At 40.9% G+C, this 22,567-nt stretch overlaps 2 protein-coding genes across 5 annotated transcripts in view; one reads left to right on the forward strand and one right to left on the reverse strand.

The window, feature by feature from the left end:
• Crp (transcription factor cropped) overlaps nt 1–22,567 on the forward strand; it is a 232,696-nt gene that overhangs the window by 188,719 nt on the left and 21,410 nt on the right. The window lies entirely within an intron of this gene.
• Nucleotides 15,548–22,567, reverse strand: part of LOC143366592 (acyl-CoA Delta-9 desaturase-like) — a 36,079-nt gene continuing 29,059 nt past the window's right edge. For all 3 annotated transcript variants that reach the window (XM_076807731.1, XM_076807729.1, XM_076807730.1), the window contains 5 exons: nt 19,781–20,028; nt 19,361–19,491; nt 18,082–18,287; nt 17,117–17,302; nt 15,548–16,430 (listed from right to left, as the gene is read on the reverse strand). In XM_076807731.1, the coding sequence (XP_076663846.1) occupies nt 16,130–16,430; nt 17,117–17,302; nt 18,082–18,287; nt 19,361–19,491; nt 19,781–19,985 (1,029 nt within the window). In that variant the 5' untranslated portion in view covers nt 19,986–20,028 and the 3' untranslated portion in view covers nt 15,548–16,129. The remainder of the gene's footprint in view (nt 16,431–17,116; nt 17,303–18,081; nt 18,288–19,360; nt 19,492–19,780; nt 20,029–22,567) is intronic.

Below are 22,567 nucleotides of genomic sequence, written 5' to 3' on the forward strand. Positions count from 1 at the left end.
ACGGCGGACAGCGCGAGTCCGCGCGTGATCGTCGCATTCCAGCAAGGTCGGGGGATACTCCTCGCGACGTCCAAACGCATCTCCCGAGGTGGCGACGCGTTAGGCGGGGTACACGCGTGCGCGATGCAACGTGCGATCCAACGCAAGGTCTATGGACAAGCCTCGAGTGTAAGACACTTCAAACCTGAAAATCTCCTTAATTGCATGTTACATCGCACGTGACAATGCACACGCGTGAATCCGGCTTAAGGGATCATTCCACTGTGAAGTCGTGAAAAATGGTCATTTTTTACTATTTATTTTTTAGTAAACGGAACGTCTAACGTAAATAATGTTTTGTCTATTTATTATTTCACTTATTGACAGTATAAAAAAAATCTGTTTTAAATTTTTATTTTAGGCTTAAACACAAAAGCTACAGCAAATATAGCCAATAGAAATAAAGCTACTTTGTTTTAACAATTAAAATCTTCAAGCTAAATTTACTCAGTTTCGAATCGTTGAAGGAGCTTTCATAACTTGGCCCAACTCCAAGTAATCCGAAATGTATTTACCGATGCCTTTTAGTGGCGATAATGGTGAAACTTGATTCGAAAGTGAAATAAGAAATGGCAGATACAGAGGCCAGGGAATCTTACATGGAATAACATTCCAGATCCAATTTACCCAACTGCACCCCAAGAACTTCCACAAACCGTAAACTCGTCGCATTTTCACCAGAAATAACGACATAAATTCGACAACTTGAGCCTCCCCTAACCGCAATCGCCGAGTACCGCGTACAATCAGATACAATCCTTAAAGTGAGTTATCGCGCATTAACAGCCAGTAAAGCGCGCCATGCATGGCGCTGGAGGTCGAACTTCATTCATCAAAATCGCGAGGGAACTCGTTCAACCGTCCAGCAGCGTCGCGCCAATGCCCCATCGTGGGCATTTAAACGGCGCCAGACGTTCGGAACGTTAAAAGTCACTGCGCAGGGAGGGCGGATTGTTGGTCGAGTAATGAGGAGTTCGACGATGGTGGGGCGTGCATCGAACTGGGAAAGAAGTCTACGCCGATTTCGACGGCGGCCCTGTGCGCCCTGGCTTACGAGGTATTTTGGCCATCGTCGCGGTTTCTCCGTCTTTTTGGATCGGGCCCCGTGGCAGCCGCGCGGAAACGACATCGAGTCGTTGGGAGTAATGTCCTCGAGTGCACGTACGAGAGTACGCCACGTTCAGAATGCAGTTGCATAACGTTACCTCCACGGCCCGTCTGTCCGCCGCGGTCTTTTTCGTCCCTTCCCTCCTCCGTTTCTTCTCCGAGGCAGGAGAGGAGGAAACTCTTCTTCGCGTACCCCTGTCATCTCCTTCTCGCCAATCTCCTCGCACTTTACTGTGTATTATGTGTGTCGGTGATTACGATAGTGGTGTAATAAAAAATATTTCTCCATTATTCAACAAAATGTTTCGCAATATATATGCTTTTCTAATGTCAAACTGATCTGTCATCGGAAAATTTTATGAGTAAGTTGTACGAAAATGTGTTTTTTACACCTTTGAATGTCTCCCAAATTTCAAAAGTGTTCGAACGTAGTTTTTCGATCTTCACAACTTAATAAATTAAAAAATACGTGTCAAACGTATTCCACTATTCTGCACATCTGCCGAGTCTCGTCAAAATCGGCACGTGCGGGTTCGATATGTTCCCTTTAAGCTGTAATTAGCTCTGCTAAGCTCTGACCGCAATTCCACAAGTAATAATACTGCTATTATCACCACATCTGCACAATATTCACAATTTTCTCATAGGTGTATAAGAGACTATCCCCGTCGATTTGAATTTCCTCAATTCACCTTACTTCTGCCTCCATTTTTCTCAAAATTGTCGCAATCGTTCGGCGAGCCTGCACTGTTTAGTGCAGCGCGGTTTAATCCTGCTTCCTTCCTCCCTGTTCCTTCCGCCGTCGTAATATACGGCTTCGTGCCTTGGCAAGGTGTCCAGCTTTTCCCAGCCCCGCGGAACTCGAATGCACTTAAGTTATTTTTCTTTCCAACGTTTCCATGCCAAGTCCTCCAAATACGCCGGCGAAGTTGCTCGGATCGTATGAGCGCGGATACGTGTTCTTAATACGGTAACCGTGGGAATGGGCTATCATTTATTCTTGCCGTGTATTCCCCATTGAAATGGTTCAACTGCACGATTGAATTACTTGGGCGCCTCGTCACTGGATCTCACCGATTAAATATTCGTTCATCATGCAGATACTTTGTCGATTCAGTGGCCCAGAGACTCTTTCACGTCAATTTAAGGCAATAAGTAGGTCTGGAAACTGTTATGCTGTTTCTTTCTTTACGCCATTTTTAGTTTTCATGTGCTACTACTATTTACTGCAGTTCTGATTTGGAAAACAGAAATGTATGAACAGGTAACATATGGGTAAATTAATATGATAGTATCATGATGAACACAGTTGACAGCTATTGATTATAATTAAGCTCTGTTTAAATTTATATTGAGGAAGTTGATGGCACAAATGTCACCAAGAATATTCCAGTTTTTAACCCTCAATTGTCACACTGGCTCAGAAGTGCCAACATTTCTACATTGCAAGGTAGAGACGCTTCCCAAGTGTGGGGAGTTTTATTTATTAAATTTTGTTTTAATTCAATTTTTGATTTTTTTTCATTAAAGTAGCATATCTCAAGAGTATAACCATAGATTTTTAGTTCAAAATATTAAAAATTATGAAAGATATGATTTTTAAGCACAAAAAAAACGTTTTGTGTACCTAACTCTCTTACTTCCAAATTTTTTTTAAACATGACGATACAGTAAATATTAATTCTCACCGATAAACATATATTCCGAAATTTCCAAACTTTATTTCAGATTTTTTGCAACCTAAATCAATAGATAGTTGTTAAACGACAGCTGATTAAAAATTGGCTTCGGTCGAATTGACCCAGTGTGACAACTGCGTTCGAAAAAAGAGACGTGACAACCGAGAATTAACTACGAAAGAAAATGTTTGATATTTTCAAAACGTAGTCGCCGAGAAGTTTTATTTGATGTCAATTTCAGTTCTGTCTTTGATCAGTGTGAGGGGTCCACGAAGTGATCAGTTATCGATAGAACTACCTCTTGCTACTCTGTAAGGTCAACGAGTTCCTGAAAATTCAAGTGATTAATAGCGATATCGCATTCACGAAAACGGTAATTCACTTGCTTCTTTTGCGTGCAACTCGTTCTTAATGCGTTAATATTCCCTCTGCCACGCAATGCACGCGTTAACCTTGATGCGTCGCTGCAATTAGAATCAAATTCGTTCTACCCTCTTACTTCTGCTTTGCGCAACAATTCATAATCGCTAACCTTAACTTCCCTAATTAAAACATCCGTACCAACTTTATTTGTAAAAATAGATATTAAATATTTGGATAAAGGGCAACCTTGTTCCTTCCAATACCGTTGAAGTATTCGTAAAGCCGAATTTACACGGTTCACTTTGGTTGAAGAATGTGGTCGATTCCACAGAAGTGGAACAAAGCAATTGAATGGCGAATGTTTACACATTTCAAAGAAATTCACTTAAAAACGGGGTCGAAGCAAATTGTATGTATCGGTGTTGAAATAATTTGTGAACATTTAGTGGCACTGTGTCAGGGAATTAAAATAAACGTAAAGAAGAAGTAGTAATGAAGTCTGTTCTCCACTTCATTTATACACCATTATAAAATCGAGAGGAGCACTACAAATTATTTATAATGTTCTTATTGCCTTTACAAACTATTTCCTGGCACCAAACAGCAAGCGTTATTTACAAACAATAGATCAACGCAACTGAAATAGAACTTTCAATGACCGAGGTGCGCGTTTACCTGCGTTCAATTCGGATGAATCATCCTGAATGGGCAACCGCGTTGGAAGTAGAAACTTTGCCAACTTCTTCGAATGTTCAATTTGTTTGAACACTTTGATCGAATGGCAATTTACACTGTTCACTTTGCTTTCAGTTTTGTTGAATCAAACTGAACCGTGCAAGTTTGCCTTAAGTTTTCATGTGAAACTTTTATTACCTACCTTTTGTACAATGTCTTAAGAGACTATAGAAAAATGAACAGGAAAACATGTATAAACTTTAATATATTAATTAAAACACAATTTTTTTTAAATACGCTCGAAAAACCGTCCATTATTTGCGGATTTCCGAATCATCTTCTAAAGCGCCCCATTTTTACAAAAACAATTTGTTTAAAAAATCGATACGTGCGACGGAAACTACACTCGTATAGTTTATAAAAAAAATTAAATTTGATTTCGGAGCTGCCGCTCCAAAGTTACATATCCCGTCAGCGACCTGCATTTTTCGTGAGGGGTCCAGAAGATCAATTAATATATTATTAAAATTTATGCATGTTTTTCTATTAATTTATTTTTCATAATCTCTTAAGACATTGTGTTAAAGATAGGTAATGAAAATTTTATATGAAAACTGTAAATAATTCCTAAAAAAAAACTTTTTAAAAAAGACATTTTTTCCGGCCGTCGCAGTGGTGTTCCCCGTTAAGAATGAAAAGGGGTGCGAAAAATGGCGCGCTACAAAGGCCTCCCCCGCTCGAGAGGCGTATTTCTGCGTTTCCGTTTCGACGCTGGAGCATTTGCGGCGGCGTCTGGCGCCGGGACGCTTGACCGCAATGTGCCATGACAGGCGAACGAATGCAGGTAATTTGCAATTCTCGTTCGCTTTAATAGACCATGCAGCGGCGAGCGAAGCGTTTACGTTAGCCAGGCAACAAGATTGCATATCAACCGAAAGATTGCACTTTTCTGTACTGGCCGTTCTCTATTTCGTTCGCTGTATCTCTGCCTGACAGTTGGCAGTAATATGTCGACTAGCCATTAAAAGGAACTAAGGAAAAAGCGTGTGGGTACTTCCTTGTTTCCTGGGAAGATAAATAAATTTATTTAACTGCAGTAATATTATGGGTAACATTCTGGATTGATTTATGGATTTTGTAATGAATTTTCAGCAATTACGATAAAGTAGGATTGCTTGCTATGTATATTCGATTGTGTGCATTATCTTTTACGTTTTAAGATAAATTGTAGAATATTTCCATCGGTTTACATGCTAGAAAGCTATAGATACTCTGCATTTTTACATATATTTAGCTTTATGATTGTAGGCAAGCGGAAGTGACTCGGTTAGTGGTATAATTGGCTGATTTCTTTCCCTGGGAAACATTAGAGAATTCAGAGATAATTGCACTTGCGTTGATAACGCGGTCGTAGCGCATTTCTTTGTGATATGTTGGAGTTCCTCTTTGAAGGGGGAGATAGAAAATTGTACGTTTCGTTGTAAATGTGAGAGACACTTGAAAGGCACGCAGGATATATTTCTTGTCAGTTGGTTAGGGATCAAACAATATGGGCAAGTAGAAGTGCCCAGTATGCGGTCGGACACGAATTAAACTTTACGCTGTGGATGCATCTAACGTTGTCCTTCAAATTGGATCGCAATCACTAATCACTAAATATTCACTAAAACATATCACTGTTCACTAAATCAAGCATTCTAATATTCAACACGGTGTTTAAAATTAATTATTTTGAGAATTTGTTGTTCCCTTTTCGAAACGAGGACTTTAACTAATTTTCAACTTGATTTGCTAAGAAAATTTCGAGCAGTGCATTCTATGCGTTTAACACATTACCGAGTATGGTATAGATTGCATTCTCAGATCCACGGGTACGAGATGAATTTTCAAAATAAAGGTCCCCAAAAAGTACCTAAGCTTTCTGTGTACAAATTTTCTCCCACAAGTTCCCACTTAGTTTATCGCGTAAAATAACAATGTACTCATTCAAGTGCACCATCCACGACGAAGAAACTTATGCAAGTCCCCAAAAAGGCCCAAAGAGTACTAATTGAATGCAACGATGATAGAGGATAAGCAATTTGGAAACTCGTCGCAGACCTGAAATCGTTAGAGGATGAAGAATACAATGTTCGTTACACTTTTTTCTGAAAGGGGTATTAATTCGCGAGCAGAGTCGTTTCTGGGCCCAGCAAAGGGCCCCGTAACGGTCGTTTGGCTCGCGTTTCTGGCGTCTCCCGTTTCACCTCTTTCGCAGGTAAACCCGTTTAGCATACGCCGCGGCTACAAAAGACCATCCTTCCTGGAAGTCGCTTCTAAAACCGCGGCGACGAGTTTCTTTTCTCGTTCTCCTGCCAGAAAGGTCGATCTCACCACTCGTTACCTCATCGCGGGGAATTTTAATTACCCCTCCTCGCCTGTCCCGCTGTCCAATCAGGAAAAAAATACGAAAACTCTAACGGAACCGCGGAACAAGCTGTTAATTAACTTTGATTGTATCGTTGGCCGATCGAGCGTTTTCAGCGGACACGCCGTTGATTTGCGCGCGATGCGGGCCGGCGATAGCGAAAAAATTTTAATACGCTATCTGCTCGCCACGAAATATCCCGTGTCTCTGCTGTTCTTTGCGAAGATTGTCCGCGGTTTGGAGAAGACACTTGCACTTTTTTAACATAGGTACAAGTACGAAAATTTGATTTTTGCAATTGGCCACAGAATTTCGTAATTCACTGGAACCTTGACATTTTTTCAAACTAGTCGTTGATATTGAAAATCATTTCACTTCTGTGTTACCGAATTTTTCGAATTTTATAATTCCACGTGCTATTGTAGATTGAAATCAATTCGCATACTATACGTGGCAACAGGAATGTCTGCAACTCGTTCTTCCACCTTTCCTTCGCCCGCGCACTTATTCTCGGTAGCCGAAACGTATAAAAGTACCAGGCGTCTTCCCGAAACGATGCGTCTTGGCCTGGAAATTTACGGCTAATTGCGAATCCCCGTGCATTACGGGGAAATTAGAGGCTCGCCGAGGCGCACCGGCAAAATCTGGCGGACATTACGCCGAAAACTAGCAACGCGCTCTGCCGCGTTATAACGGCCCAAGAAAATGGTAATTCCCGCGGTCCAGCCGAAAACGCATTTCTACGCCGTCCGTCAAGGCAATTACGACGTAATAGCGAGCACCTCAGCGAGGATCCATTGGCCGTAAATCCTAACGCTTTGGCCGCCGGCCACTTCGCCGCGAACATTGTGCCTTTGAAACACGAGACCGACGCGATATTCGGGACACACAGTGTGTGCGTTTCTGCGATTTTCCGAGTTTTCCGTCAATTCTCTGCGAACGCTATTCTGGGAGAGCATTCAGGGAAGAGTAACGAGTCGTTTAATGCCAGAAATGTTGCAGGACACTGTTTCGTTAGGAAGTGGAAACCTGAGAGTGTTGTTGAGCCGTTTGCAGGGATTTCAAGAGCAGTGCTGATTTTAAGATTCAATTTGTTTTCAAGCTCTTGTCGTTGTGGGTTGAATGGGTTGATTAGGGGAACTGAGTAAATTGTATTTTTAATCGACTTAAAAAAGGAGGAGGTTATAGATTCGACCCGTATGTATTTTTTTTTCTAATGTTTGTCCCCGCATAACTCCTCAGCACTTGGACCGATGTTGATGATCTGTTTTTTGTTCAAAAGGCGGCGATGCCCCGGTGATGCTCCCATTCTACACTGCATCAATATTGGCTCAATACTTTGCCAGTACTGGTTGATTCAAATTTCGCCGCATTACATAATTTGTATTTCATGTATTCTCGCATTTTAGAGTATTTCCGCGCCATGTTGTAGACCTCATATAACGAATTTGAGACATCCTTATTCTCACTTTTTCATGTCGCTTAATTTTGGAATCTTCCATTTCTAGCAAACTGTTCTTTCTTTATAAGCAGCTCTTTTTGTAGGCCTACTCATATTTTTTTTTAAATAAATGTTGTTATGTAACTTGAATAACTAAAAAGTAAAAAATAAAACAATTTAAACCGACTTGAAAAACATAAAAATACACTAAAGTGAAAAATAATTTTTTCCCTTATTTAATTTACGACTATCAATTTTTTTAATTTGGCGTCTCGACTTAAAAAGAATTGATAATCGTAGATTAAATAAGGGAAACAATTATTTTTTTACTTTTTAGTGCATTTTTATGTTTTCGAAGTCGGTTTAATTTTTTTTAAATTTTTTTTTTATGAAATAATGGGTTAAGTTTAATGGTTTGGTTTGAGAACTATGGCTTTTGGGGCAGTGTATATTGGAGACTGTCAATTCACCCCGACAGGGTGGTTAATTTGGCAATTTATTTGCTTTCCTTTCATCTCACAGAGCAGGTGAACAGTGATTTTCTCTGAAATAGTACTAGAACTAGGCACTCGTTGGAATGTTGTATGATATTGGAGGAAACGTTGAAATGAAGAAAATTTTTTAATTATTTAAATCAACGTAAATCCGCGGGAGATTCGTAGACAAGTAAAAAGTACATCCAATTTCAGTTTTTTCCACGGACTTTGCAAGGCTTTCAAGCTTGCAAACTTTTTGTTGCTAATTTTTTCTTTCCTGCACTCTTTATTCTCCCCAGCGTGTGTAATTTCATATCGTAAGACGTACTGCGCAGCTGATCCCTGCATCTAAATGCTAAAAGCCGATATGAACATCTTTAAAGATCCTTTTAACCGTGAGTCGTTTTTGTGCGATTGAAATCCTTTTTAGAAGCCAGTGGTAGAAAATTGACAGTTTTGAGATTCATCAAGGAAGTAAAATTGCTACGGAATCAAGAAAGTAAAACACATTTATCCAACGTGTGATGAGAGAATGATAAAAAAAAACGTATGTAAATGCTGTAACACCTCGGATTACACCTGGGGTACTTAGGTATCACGTTTCATCCTCTTTTTCCATCGAACACGATCCATCTACGGAATAACCATTCAGGAAATCCTCGAGTAAACTCGTGGAAGGTTAGGGACGAGCAAAGAAGAACGATAAAATTGTTGTTGCATGAGAAGAAATGGACAAGTAGCCGTAGTTGCATCGGGAGCAATCTGAATACCCCAGCGATCCACCGATGACGAGGAGCATCTCGATACAGGATAATCGTCGATCGATGGACGCGAACGGAGGAAACAGTACAGTCGGCCTGGCGTGGTAGCGGTAAGAAGAGCGGGTGGACCATGGATGGCACGCAGAATCATAAAGGGACGCGAAACAGCATGGAGGTGAGAGCGAGTTTCGATAGGTGGTCGAGAACGGCCTGAGACCACCGCTCTCTTGCATCAGCGTGTTCGGTCTTTGGAATGCCGACGCCGACGCCGCCGACGCCGACGCAACAAGAAGAAAACGATTCGATTCTTCTCGAGGCCGAGTGGACTTTCGGTGGGAGTGAATTCCGTCGCGGGGAGCGATGGCTTCGAACGAGGAACGAAACTGTCGAGGAAATGGCATTTGAAAATTGCTAAGTGCAGCTTTCCTTTGAAATAATTTATTGCAGAGTGGGGGTGCCAAAGGGATTATGTTATAAATGATGGGGTTTTAATTGAGGAAGCACTTGAGTTAAGTTGCTATTACAAATGGAATGATATATAGGGATATAAAGTCGTTTTGCAGAAAGATTTGACACACCACGAACTACGAGATAATTTAAAAAAGAAAAAAAATCGTTTCTTCTACCATCCACACTAGAGTACCCTCTTAATTAATTACTGAGAAATTTGAAGCTACTTAATTTTTACAGTTCCCCTAGCAGCAGCGCGCCTTCATTCTGATTCGCAATCTAAATCCATGGGAAATTTGAGTTTCTTCTCACGTAATCGTTATGGCCCAATACTTTGGCGCGGAGAGTTGTTAGCCCCTTTCACACGCGACAGTTTTGTGGCTCGTCAGAAATATTCCAGCATTTTTTACCTCTTCCAGCTCTTTGGGTGTCACCCATCCTCTACCTTCTTCAACCCTTTAGATACCACGCATCCACTTTTTACGTTTTTCAACCCTTTACATGCCACGTATCCATTATCTACCTTTCTCAACCCTTTAGATGTTATAATCAGCGTTCTAATTCCAACGCAGAAAGGGTTAAACTACCCCCGTCTCTACATTCCCTGAATCGTGAGTGACAGAAGTGTCCCGCGTGAAAAGGCCTTTTCTCTCGAGTCACAGATGCGATGACTCTTTGCGAAGCGGTCAGATTGACTTCGAGGATGTTTCCTCGGTGGTGACGATGCACAGTGCCCAGAGGGGTTAAAGTGGGGCAGAACTGAGTCGTACTTTCGAGGAGAAGAAGCCCGTGATCCCGCGAAGTTGGTAACCTCCAACCCTCCCCCCGCGCACACAAAGGGAAGATTTTATTCTCGGCGACTTTGGCCGGCGATCCGGCTTGAAAAGGATACAGAGCTGGGCTACGCGTGGAAATGAGTTCAGCAGGTAGGGTCACGAGCTCAGACCACGGGCACGCTCCGCGGCTGTGAACTTTCCTTTCTTTCGATCGCCAGCTGCGCGGTATTATGCCCTCTAGTCTTTCACTCTTATCGATCGGCCGCTGTGTCGTCACACTATTCATTCACGGTCACAGCTGTCGTATCCTGATTTTTCCCGCACCGCGGTACCAGGGAAATTCGTGGACCGAGGAGGATCCCATCTGCTCCCTGACGTTCCGGAATCATTCTGCTCCTCGTATTCCAGCGTATCTACTTTGGAGTAGATTGCCCGGTGACTCACGAGTTTGCCGGAGTAAATTCAGAAGAATTAAGGATAACTGATTGTGGATGGTCACCATCTCTCAGATTGGCACCACTTGATCCGTGATGTTAATACGAAGAATAAGATTACGCGCATCATGTGGTCGACCAAACGTGACAGTGTTTCATGAATAAATATGAGTACGTGCTGTGTCAGTAGAAGTGTTTTTAGGATTGCATGAACTGTAAAATGGTAGATACCGCTTGCCTGTGACGTTTCTTTTTGCGTCAGATTATGGATGAGCTTGTCTCCTCTCGATGAAGTAGGAAGCAGTGTTAGATGACAGGTGTTCGGTATCTCTTCGTGACAATATGTTGCATGCTCACAAATAATGGTTCTTCAACTGTCATTACCAATTACTGTCGCATCGACTAATTACTCCACAGCAATTCTATTCTGCTAGATACTTCTCGTAGAATTGTTCGAGAATTCGAATACATCCACTCAGTTCTCGATACTACTCGATCCGGTGGTCTCGTCGATCTACGCTGAGGTGTACATCCTCGACGTTGATGCCCAACAGATGAAAAGCAGCCGCTCGTTTCCGCCGATAATCGTAAATCAGCGAAGGTAATCGGGATTGACCGACTCGCCAGGGGAAACGGTTGTTCGCGTGCGAAACACTCGGAGCGAGTTATTTAAAAAATTGCTGGCCAGTCGGCCGCACCGCGACCGTAAATCGTCGGGTTGGGGCCGTTCAGGAAACGCTGGGCTTCGACCTTGGCCCGCCTCGACTTTGCAGAATGGTATTAAGATTTCGGCACGTGCGCTGGAACTCTGCTCGAACAGGCCGTGCGCTTCAACTCTGTCTTCTTGGTAGCCTTCCGGCCCCTCCTGATCGAAGTATACTTCGTTTTACTTCGGAGAGCATAAAAGCCTTTTCGCACGGGGCACGTTTGCGGCTAGCCGCTGGTGCTTTCGACCTCTTGCACACTAGGGCTGGGACTATTTGTGGAATTCTTCGGTATTCGAATACTCGAATACTTCAGTTGCTCAATTATTTGGCGAATATAATTCGAATATCCAAGTATTCGAATACTATTTTTTTGAGTTATTAAAATTCGTTTAAAGGTTTATTTAATTCATTTAACTTGGTTTCGTGAATGCGATGAAACTTCGTTTGTTGGGCTACTCATATTGAAAATTAGTTTAAAAAAATATTATGTTAGACCCCCACCCTCCAGCCCTACGTAATTTAAGGACGATCCCTTTAGAGAAGATATTTACAGCAAAAGTCTTCGTTTATAGGAAGAAAATGGAAATTTGGCAGTTATTATGAAATGTATGCTAAAACTACGGTTGCCAACCGTACTATAATATATAGTATTGTACTATATTTTTGCCTAGTGTACTATATATCTACTATTGGAAAAATATGTAGTACGTAAAAATACTATATTTCTGATACATTGATACCATTTTTATCTATTTTTTTATTTTATAGCACCATCGAAACTTTGATTTGCGAGTTTAAGCCTTAACGGAGAGGATTTTTCTGTCATTATATTCGTTAATATGAAGTGGCGGGAAGAGCGAAAGAGGGCCAGTCTATCTCTCATGAAAAATGAGCCCCTATGTTAAGTTGGACTTTCAGTGCAATCAAACCTGTGACGCATTTGTTAAGGAAATGAATTAATTAACGCAAAATGCACAGAGATATGTACATTTAAAAAATTAGATGTCGTTTTAATATAGTTTTATTGCGCATCACTTTCCTCTGAAAAGTACTATATTTTCCCGGAAAAAGTTGGCAACCCTAGCTAAAACAGTCCTCGCTCATCATACCTTGTTTATAATGCCCTTATATCTATTACAATCGTTACACACAATTCTTAACGTATCTAATTTTTACGTTCTATCAGAAATTAGGAAACAGTGACAATGTCGCAGCGTCAGCAAAAATATACAATATTAAACAATCTAGGATTGCTAACAGTAAGAAGCAGAAATGTTTGGTATTGTTACTTGTATCATTCTTTCTGAAATATAGGATAATCACCATGAAGAAAGTTAATTTTGCATTCCACATTTCGACATTTAGGCTTCCCATTAATTCGAATACTGAAGGTTCTACTGTATCTATTACAAAGCATACAGTAGTTCCGCTACTCATGACGAAGATAGGTGTATGTAAACATTTGTGACCCTGTAAAATACCAGTTGCGAGTACCTAACACGTCACATCCTTATTCCGTTTGCGCGATTACAGTTAATCCCGTCGTTGGGTGGCACAGTGGCCGTTCCAATCGGAAACGATAAAGTAAGCGTAAAGTGTGGTTCCTTCGAGTCGTTGAGCGAGCTGTTTCTTGGCGGGAAACGCTGCCTGCGTGGGGAATTGAAAGTGATATTGGTCTGTTTCTCGTATAAAACTGAAGAAATAACATCCTAAACAAGCGACCAATTGATTTCATCACTTTCCAAACATTATTTCTAATCATAAAAAAGTTTGAAATTCTGAGAAACATAAACCTCCACTACTGGCGTATTTTTCTACGGAGATAATCGCAATTAAAAGCTTGAATGAAGCAGAATTAACATTCTCATCGAATTCGACGCCCATACTGTCTAACCAAGGAACAAAGTTATTCAAGCACAGACAGAGTTCGTTCTAGCGAAATTCGCGTGTGAACAGAGCACGAAGGTTCGCCTCGGATGTCCACAGTCTTAGCCACGAGCTTTTAATTGCACAGTTAAAGGCCTGCGAATAAAGCAGAGCGTGCAAAGGGCAAGTCTTTTCGTCCAGCCCTTTGTGCCCCGTGGCAGATGCCGTGTGTCCGCGATTTCGCCCCAAGACCTGGCTTGCGTGCACGCGAACGCAATAACAAGACCTGGTATCCGGTCGTTTCTGCTCTGTGATATTATTATTGTCGGGACACCTTTTCTCCTTTTCGTCTTTCACTCGTTAGAACTCCCTCTTCTACTCTGCTTCCCTAATTCTCTTTCTCTCGAGGCGGCCATCTTGTTCCTGCCGCGCACACCTTGAGACCCCTTTTCAGCTTCCTCCTCGCGCCGACACCCTTCCACTTTTCTTCAATTTGTCTTCGAGGCTTCAAGCTTCCCCTTTTCTTCACCCTCGGGATATGTCTTCCTCACTTCTTATTCGTCTGTGGGAGAGTTCTTTTCTACCCGTCTGTTGTCTTACGAATCCATTAACCCTTTAAGGGTTTAGGTGGCTGGGTGACGCTCGCCATGATGTGGAATAGGGACTATTTGTCGAATTTTTCGGTATTCGAATATTCGAATACTTCAGTGGCTCAATTATTTGGCGAATATAATTCGAATATTTAAGTATTCGAATATTAGTCGAATATTTAAGTATTCGAATATTATTCGAATATTTAAGTATTAAGTAATTTGAGGTTTGGCAGGCTGTTTTATTGTATCTTGAACTATTGTTCTGAATTTTTGTGTGACAGTGAAAAAAAAAATATGGCAGATACAGAGAGAGCGTTGAAAAATAATCGAGTGGCCCTGGCTTTGGCGAAAAGTACTGTAAGGGTTCCCTTGTAAGTGGTGATTAATAATTATTAGCGCTATTCATCATTGTTCCTAAATATTTTTATTTCCCTCGTCAGCCCTCATCGATGAGCTCTCCATTTCGTTTCTCATTCCGACTACGCGTTCTCGTATATTTTGTTACCTTAATACTGTTTTCTTCCTTCCTGTAGGAGTTCTGTCCCTCCGTCACGTGGGTCGCTTCTTCCCGAAGATTTTCCCGCTTTTCCTTCTCTTCTTATTTCACCCCACTGTCCCCTCCCCTCTCTTCAGACATCATTTTCCGTTCCTCGCGTAATATTTCTCTTCCTGTCCCCCTTTATTCAATTTCGCCGCGGTCGCTTCCTTCCTTTTTCCTTCTCTTTCAAACATTTCCTGCAATTCCTTTTCCCGCCACTTCAATCTATCTTGTTACGTTTGACAAGTTTTTCTTGCCTTCGTCTTCCCACGAAATCCTTTCATTTCCCTCCTCGCGAAATGTTGTCCTTGCCACGAAGAGATTCTTTGACCAACACCCCTCCCCCACGCACCTCCGCGTCTACCGTGCTTTTGTTTCGTATTTCACGGTTACTTCGTTTTTCTACTTCTTCTGGGTTAGATGCTCAGCGTCCCTCGCGAGACGTTTCCCGCGATGCTGCTTTCGTGATTCTTTCCTTCGTTTGCTTGCTGGTCGCACTCCATTTTCGTCTTCGTTCGCGTCAAAACGAAAGTAGACGAATCACCCCCTAAATGGTAAACGATACTTGGCAGTGTGCAAGTAGGCAAGATCGCCTGTCTTTCAATTTTCCTCGATTGGGTTGCAATTGATGGAAACTAAGTTGGTCTGTGATTTCTCTAAAAAATTATACAGAGCGATTCATAGATGCATGCCAATATTTCCCGAGGGCAAGTCTATACACCAGAATATGTAAAAATGTGCAGTGGGCGTATATGTGATAGTTTCTGAATTATGCAGGATTAAAGCAAATGTTCGGAACTTTGAGGGGCAGGGGGCGCGTTTGAAATGTGTTCTGATAACAATAGAAATTAATAACGTGTATGAACTGCGCCAAAAGGTACGAAATGGATTCGAAATTATTCGAGTGATGCCAGCTTTTAGTCATCTTAGTGTGCAGATTCATCCTCGTGAAATATTATCGCTTTGAATCGCGTCGGCGTGTTTTTAAATGTAATTTAATTAATTTCGCATGGTGTACCGTACGATGCAACTTCCTACTTATGAATTAATTAAATTTCTCGCAAAGTAAACATTTCTATTCAATAGTTATTATAATTCCTTTATTTTAGGATTTACGTGGATTCAATTCGATGATTAATGAATTACTCAACTGCATGTTAATCCAAATATTCAGACGTTTACATCTCGATAATAATAAATTAAGAATTAGGTTAGTACGTTTTGAGTTCCAAATGTATAGTCATCAGAATTTATTATGAAAAATTTGCATTTCTTTCCACCTTATCCATACAGAGTATATCAAAGTTACAACCCAAAATCAGGTAATTTCCTATGAAAAATACTTATGTCGAAATTGTCAAAAAGCAGTCTTTTTGCACAACCCTTCGTTCTCGACATAGTCGATTTCGAGAAGTGCACGGTGCACACACGCATCTATTAAACAAAGTTGTAAGTACTCGCTCTTACACATCTACAAAAAACACATAATGTCGCAAAATAGTCTTTTTAATAAAAAATTCTTCAACATCCAATTTCCCTATTTTATTCCTCAACGAACCATCAACAACATTAATAAATCAAAAACTTTAGCTTCATAACTCTCCTATTCCTCGCCCAATTTTAAATAATATCTTCCAACATTTTCACTTAGAAATTCCGCACACTTTGAGCAAAGGCTTGCGCCTGCATTTACGATCTATTTGTTCGACAGAATTCCGATGATATTTCGAGACAATCATGTATAGTAACCATATTCAACGACGCGCAGATGAGCGATTCCATTCGTAAAGGTCGATTTACATCGCGATTCTCCCCGTTCACATTGCGTGTATGTTTTTGGTGCCGTTTCGTTCTCGTTGGAACTCCACGAGCTTCTCGACAAGCGTTTCTTGATTGACTCTCTTCCCGTGCCTGTTCAAGTGGCCGTTTATAATGTTGGGCGATGCCATCTTGAGATCGTAGGCCAGCCCTAGGTAGGCGAGCAGGTCGAGAATTTTGGCGGTCACGCAGAACTTTTCCCCATTTCGATAGTCCCATGGGAAAGCATGATGGAAATTGTGCCAGCCGTCTCCAAGTGTCAGGATTGACGAAATGTACGATTCCGCGGCTCGGATCCTCCTGAAATGTCCATATTTTCGAGTGCCCGTTTACTAGGAACAATTTCCGCGATATATGTATCCTATTTTGGGGTAATTGGTCTGTTGACTGTTTGCTCCGTTGGTTTTTAGTAATTAACAGTGGATCTCGCGAAATTGAGAGACCTTAACCATGTTTTCGTGATTATTTAGGGAATAATGAATGTTTGTATGAAGAGAAGCTAGAAAGTGGGATGTATGTAGATAGTTTTCTAAATTAAGATAGAGAAAATTGGGTGGAGGTAAATTCTATCTTTCCATAGTCACGTTTCTGTTTGAAAAATTCACCTCCACATTGACACGTTTATTATCCAACATTTAAATACCCTCAGCGAATAGAATTTCTCTTCTCTAATCGTGTGTTAAGCAGGTATTAAGAGAACTATGAAACATATATCCTTTCCAAAGTAAAAGCATCTGTAACTATTTAGCAATGCGCAGGAAGAGAAAAAGATTATCGTCGCTAGCCATTAAACAGGTGATTAAATGATTAAACCGAGGAAAATCGATTTTGGCACTAAACGCGTTAAAATGGGATGCAATTCGCTTCCCCCATCATCACTATCAGAGCCTCGTGCGTTATTACGGCCGAGGAAATCTTGTATCGTGTCGTGGCACGTTAAAATCAGGGAACAGGTGCTAATGAATGACGTTATATTGTCAATTTACGTGTCGTAAGGCTTCGATCCCCAGAGGTGCGCGAACGAGTTGACCGTCCAGGTGACGTGCAGGTTGGTGACGTATTGGAAACAGTACACCGCGAAGAAAGCGTTCCAGAATGACTCGTTCCAAAAGTACATCGGCACCCCTATTGGGAGCAACGCTATCAAGGGAATATAGATGTACAGGAAGTACCTGAAATCGACGTAATCGATATGAATCTTCAAAGCACTGCACGGCTCTTGACGCAATTCTTTTCGACCACGAAATGGTTAATGAAAAAAATACCTATATGGATTAGAATTTATCATAATGTGATTTACACGAGATTTTTCACATAAAAAATATGAAGTTCCCCATTCAAAATGAATATTAATTTTTCCTATGCTACTGAAAGGAAGCGACACATCCCCAAGACTTCAAAATCTTCTCAACCCTGAAAAATCTAGCAACTCAATGTACATGAAATTAAAATCGATTCATTTCCTTTTCTACATATTTTCTGAAATGATATAACATGAGAGGTTTCCAGGTGTCCGCCTCCGATTGCTTTAGTTTTCGGATATGTTTTAGAGGACCGAAAAATAAGAAATACGTGATTTTCTGTTTTGGCCCGGTTGCATATTTAGGTGGTGAAACCACCCCTCAAAGTTCATAAGAAGAGATACAAAAGTTCCTATTGTTAGTTTGAAGAATATTATAACATTGTGCAAATCAAGTTTTATTCAACACGATGTTTTAATATTCTTCAAACTAACAATAGGAACTTCTGTACCTCTCCTTATGAACTTTGAAGGGTAGTTTCACCTCCTAAATATGCAAACGGACTAAAATAAAAGAACACATATATTTGTATTTTTTTTTTTGGTTCTCTGAAACTTATCCGGAAACCAAAGTGATCGGCGGCGGACACCGGAAAACATCTTCTTGTTAAAAATTCGATGGGGAATAATTAATCGCTCGTTTCTATTCACTTGTGCTGAAACATGATGAGTTTGTCTGCCCGTAGCTCAGACACATCGATTTCGCGTTTTTTCTGCTGTAACAATGGATGCGGCTCCATCATCAGCCACCCCATGTGCGAGAAGAAAAATCCTCGATTAGAATTGTGTGGATCTGCGTCCGTATCGCTGTATTTGTGGTGAAGCATATGGTCCCTTGCCCACGTGAAGATACTATTCTGTAATTAGCGCAATCGTTTCAGTTAGAAACTTGAATCTTCGTGCCAAAAGTTGTTTAAAGCAAAGCTGTTTCTTAAAACTATTATTACATTCATTGATATTATTAGGTTATTATTAGTATCATTATTGAAATTTTCCAATTCACGAAATTATTACGAAAAGGTGTTCACGATTTGGATTACATTTTCGAAAATTCTATTAAGGGGTTATACCTAGTCAGGCGGCCGAAAAGAGGCGAATATTTGTGAATTAATAATAAGGGATCTCCCTGCTTTGACGGCCTGAAAAGGGCGCGATATTTGGGATTTCTTTACGAGAAACCCTCAAATTATATTAGTTGAAAACTTTATGCCTATGTTTGTACATATTTAGGCAACATTTAAAAAAAAATAATTAAAAGCGGTAGATACCTAAAACTTTAAACCCGATTTTCTCAAAACGATGTTTTTCGAATTTGTTAGCGTGATATCTCAAAAACCAATCACTCGATTGACTTCAAACTTGGTATATATCTTCAGTAGATGTCACATTCTCGTTGTTACTAAAACTAAGTCGGTTTTCACAAAATTAGACTTTTGCGACTTAAAAAAAGCAGAATTTTTTTGCAGTAATCGATGTCTGTTTTAGACGCTGTCATTTTTTTTTTTAACTTTTCAGTATTTCTCATTTAATCTAGTTCAGACGATAGCCATACTTACACAGAGTACACAACATTTTTCAATTTTCTATTTCAGACAATTACAACGGCTGATTTTATGTTAACCATACGTAAATGATTTTTGTAAGGCGCTCAATTTGAAGCACTATAACTCCGGATATAACGACTATTTTTGCATACAAATTTTTGTTCACATTATCTACAGATGAACAAATAAAGCCACAAAGCTGGAAGTAAATATATTTAATGGTATTGTTTTAAAAATTTCCCAAAGTTCGCATCATTTTTCGTTCGCCAAGGTAGGGAGATCCTTTAAGCACGTATTTTGCAAAAGGTTTTTGCTGCATAAAATTTGCATTAAAAAATAGTCTTTGGGAAGTTTGTGGTAGACGAGTGGAAAAAATTGCTTATAACCTGGCCTGCCAACGTTTGGCAGAGTATAAGAAAGATTTTTAGAGGACGACTCGGTTTGAAACTTCTGTGAGTGTAGGCACGATGCGCGGCGAGGCCTATTCCCTCAGCTGCGCAGAAACCAATGATAAATCCTGTAAAATACAAATTCAGAAGCGTTATCCTTAACCCTTGGAGTGCTATGTGCAGCACCGTTTTATCAAAAATCACTATCTTCCACGACGAAAGCACATATTCCACATTACTGGCTTATTTTTCACAAAAGATCGCTCTAAGCATTGAAAAATATACTAAAAGCAAGTTTACGCGCACGCTTTCACGAATTAGCGTTAGACTTTCTTAGAGTTAGGCTAGACTGAGGTCTTCTTCATTTCGTTGAACGTCCCATGCTTTTCCCTCGCTGACATCCCAAGCTTCACTTACCCCACACAATGCTGGCGCGTTTGGTGTAGGCAAAGGCACTGTACATGCCGATCAACCCTGCCACTTGAAGAAGAATGTGACCTGTTACGAGCTGCCAGATATACTTATGCTTGTAATTCATGTCGGTGCCATATTTCTCTATTTCCAAGAGTTCTTCCACCTCGTATGGGTTGCCCTGGCTTTCCTTGCTCGTTTCGGTCTCCATTTCCGCGAGGTAAATAAATAACTCGCAGGACTCCAATTATAGACTGTGGACGATAAATGGAGCGACTGAGAGCGCGTTTGATGATGAATATCTGTTCTGATAGGCTCGACGAATGACACGGCTGGCTGTCGAACGTTTCACATCTCGCGGCTCTGTGACTTCACCCCGAATTTATACACCGTACTGTGGCCCGGCCGGCTCGTAAATTATCCTGTATTGATTTGGTAGAAAGCACTCTGACCTTTAATTAATTTTACGACGTTTTTCGGCGATGACAATCGTTCGTGAGAAAAAGTGAAGAGTGGAAAAACATCCGAGTAATGCACGCAATTGTATTGCGGTGATTTGCTAAATGGCAGTGGTCTCGTAATATCGAAGATTAGTATCACTGTGACACTGATTCGACCTTAGGTACTTCTTCAAGGTGTTGCTTCGCTCGTGTATAAAATTCTGTCTTAGTAGTTACACTTGTGCAGCTTTTAAATCATGTTTCTACTTTTCCTTGTGAAATCCTAAGGTAAAGGACTTCTTAGAGTTCCCGAGCACCCGAACGATCTCTAAACTGCTCTGATGCTAGCACCACTTGAACCAGGAAACTTGACCAATATTGCAAAAATCCGATAACTGTCGTAACCCACACTAAATACTTCTCCTTGGGAACGACGAAAAATTTTCGTTTTGCAGGTTGCAAAGCTTCCGGTCGAAATGTACAAAGCTACGCTTTTTCCTCTATCAAACTTATAAAGTTTTTAAATCATAATTAATATCATTATACTACTGAAAAGTGTGTACCTGTACCTATTAAAGATCTTTACAGAAGACTAATTATTTAAAATTAAATATAAAGGGCGACAAAAATCATTTTTCCCCAGAGCGGCGGAAGAACCAGATCGGGCCCTGTACATATCTACAGTAAATTAAATAATTCTCCCCTCCCCAGCGTTTTGCCCAAGCAGTCTAATTTTCCTCCCTCGGCACTCGATAAATTATCATGCATGCCGCGCGGCAAGCGCAACAATTTGAAAGAAAACCGTGACCCGAGCCCCTTGCGCTTCCCTCGTTAGCAGAGTAAGCGGCGTCGTCGTCGCGGAGGGGGCGCGGGGCGATTTTAATTGCAAGCTGGTTGAGGCGAGTTTCCAGAGAACACGCGAAGACTGTGGCTGGACGGTCGTGAGATGGCTTCACGATCGGGAGCATCTGGTTCGTTGGCCACCTGTCGGCAGGTGCAAAACGTACCTGGGCCCGTTACCTTCGACTCCGGTATCAATTGGCCCTTTTGTTTTCAACGGCTCCTCCACGGGGCACACACCAATCCCGTTTTACTACGCCGTAGTACGTTAGCGCGCGCGACACGCGATACTCTCCTCCGGATGTTATCGACTCGTGCAGACCCATGGTGGTCCCCCCCCTTGGCATGTAAACAGGAAGTCCCCCCACCTACCCTCGTGTCCTCCGACGCAGGTTACGAATAATGCCCACGGAACACCTGCGCTCCTCGTATCATTACCCACGATTCTTTTTAAACGCGGCCCATTTCCACGTCGTTCCTCCTCTCTCTTTCGACTTTAAACGAGCCGGCCACCCCCCTTCCCCTCTCGATTTTCGAAGCAAGTCCAAGAGCTTGTTATCGAAGCGTGGTTAATGGAAGGAAGCACAGCTGGGTCGGATATGTCGCTGAAACGATCGTAAAATATAGGGGGATGGTACACCCTCCGTATGGGGGCATTGAATGAAAAGTGTATGAATAAATGGAATATAGGTGTGTATTCTACTTGTACTTCATTTCAATGGTATACAGCCACTTGTTGCGAGCACTGCACTCTTTTCCCATCTTCCTATAACAATATTTTTATGAGGGGTATTCCGATACATGCGCAATAGGGTGGCTCTTATTTTCATCCAGCGATTTTTTGCTCTCACCCCCTAATATGATTCCATTTCATAAAAAAATAGCCCCTGAAAAAGATTATTGCAATCGGACAAAAGGAGAGGGTGCAGATCAGGGCTTAAAGTTTAGAATTCATAAGTGGTTTGAATTTGAAGATTTTCTCAATAATGGTAAGCTCTATGGAAATTTTGTTCAAATAATATTAAAAGAGCATTCAATTTTCTACAATTACCGTATATATCATTTTTTCGTGCATCCAACCATTTTTTAGATAATAGCGTTTGAATATAGAGATCCGGACTACGCGCATATAGACAATAACGTTATGCCGTACAGGTGGGACGCGCGAAGTGCGGACCTGTTTAATATTCAAACGCTATTATCAGAAAAATGGTTGGAAGCACGAAAAAATTATATATACGGTAATTGTAGAAAATTTAATGCTCTTTTAATAATATTTGAACAAAATTTCGGTAGGGCTTATCATTATTGAGAAATTCTTCAAATTCAAACCACTGATGAATTCTAAACTTTAAGGCCAGGTCGGCACCCTTTTCTGGCAACTGTATTATTTTTTAAATTAAACCGTGTATATTTCTTTACGTTTACGATTATATCGATCTCTCGTTATTTCACGTATAAGAATAAGGAGGTAGGTATCGATAAATTAATACTTGACGAGGTACTTTACAAA

This window comes from Andrena cerasifolii, chromosome 3 (assembly GCF_050908995.1).
Source record: "Andrena cerasifolii isolate SP2316 chromosome 3, iyAndCera1_principal, whole genome shotgun sequence".
In the NCBI taxonomy this organism is placed as follows: Eukaryota; Metazoa; Arthropoda; class Insecta; order Hymenoptera; family Andrenidae; genus Andrena; species Andrena cerasifolii.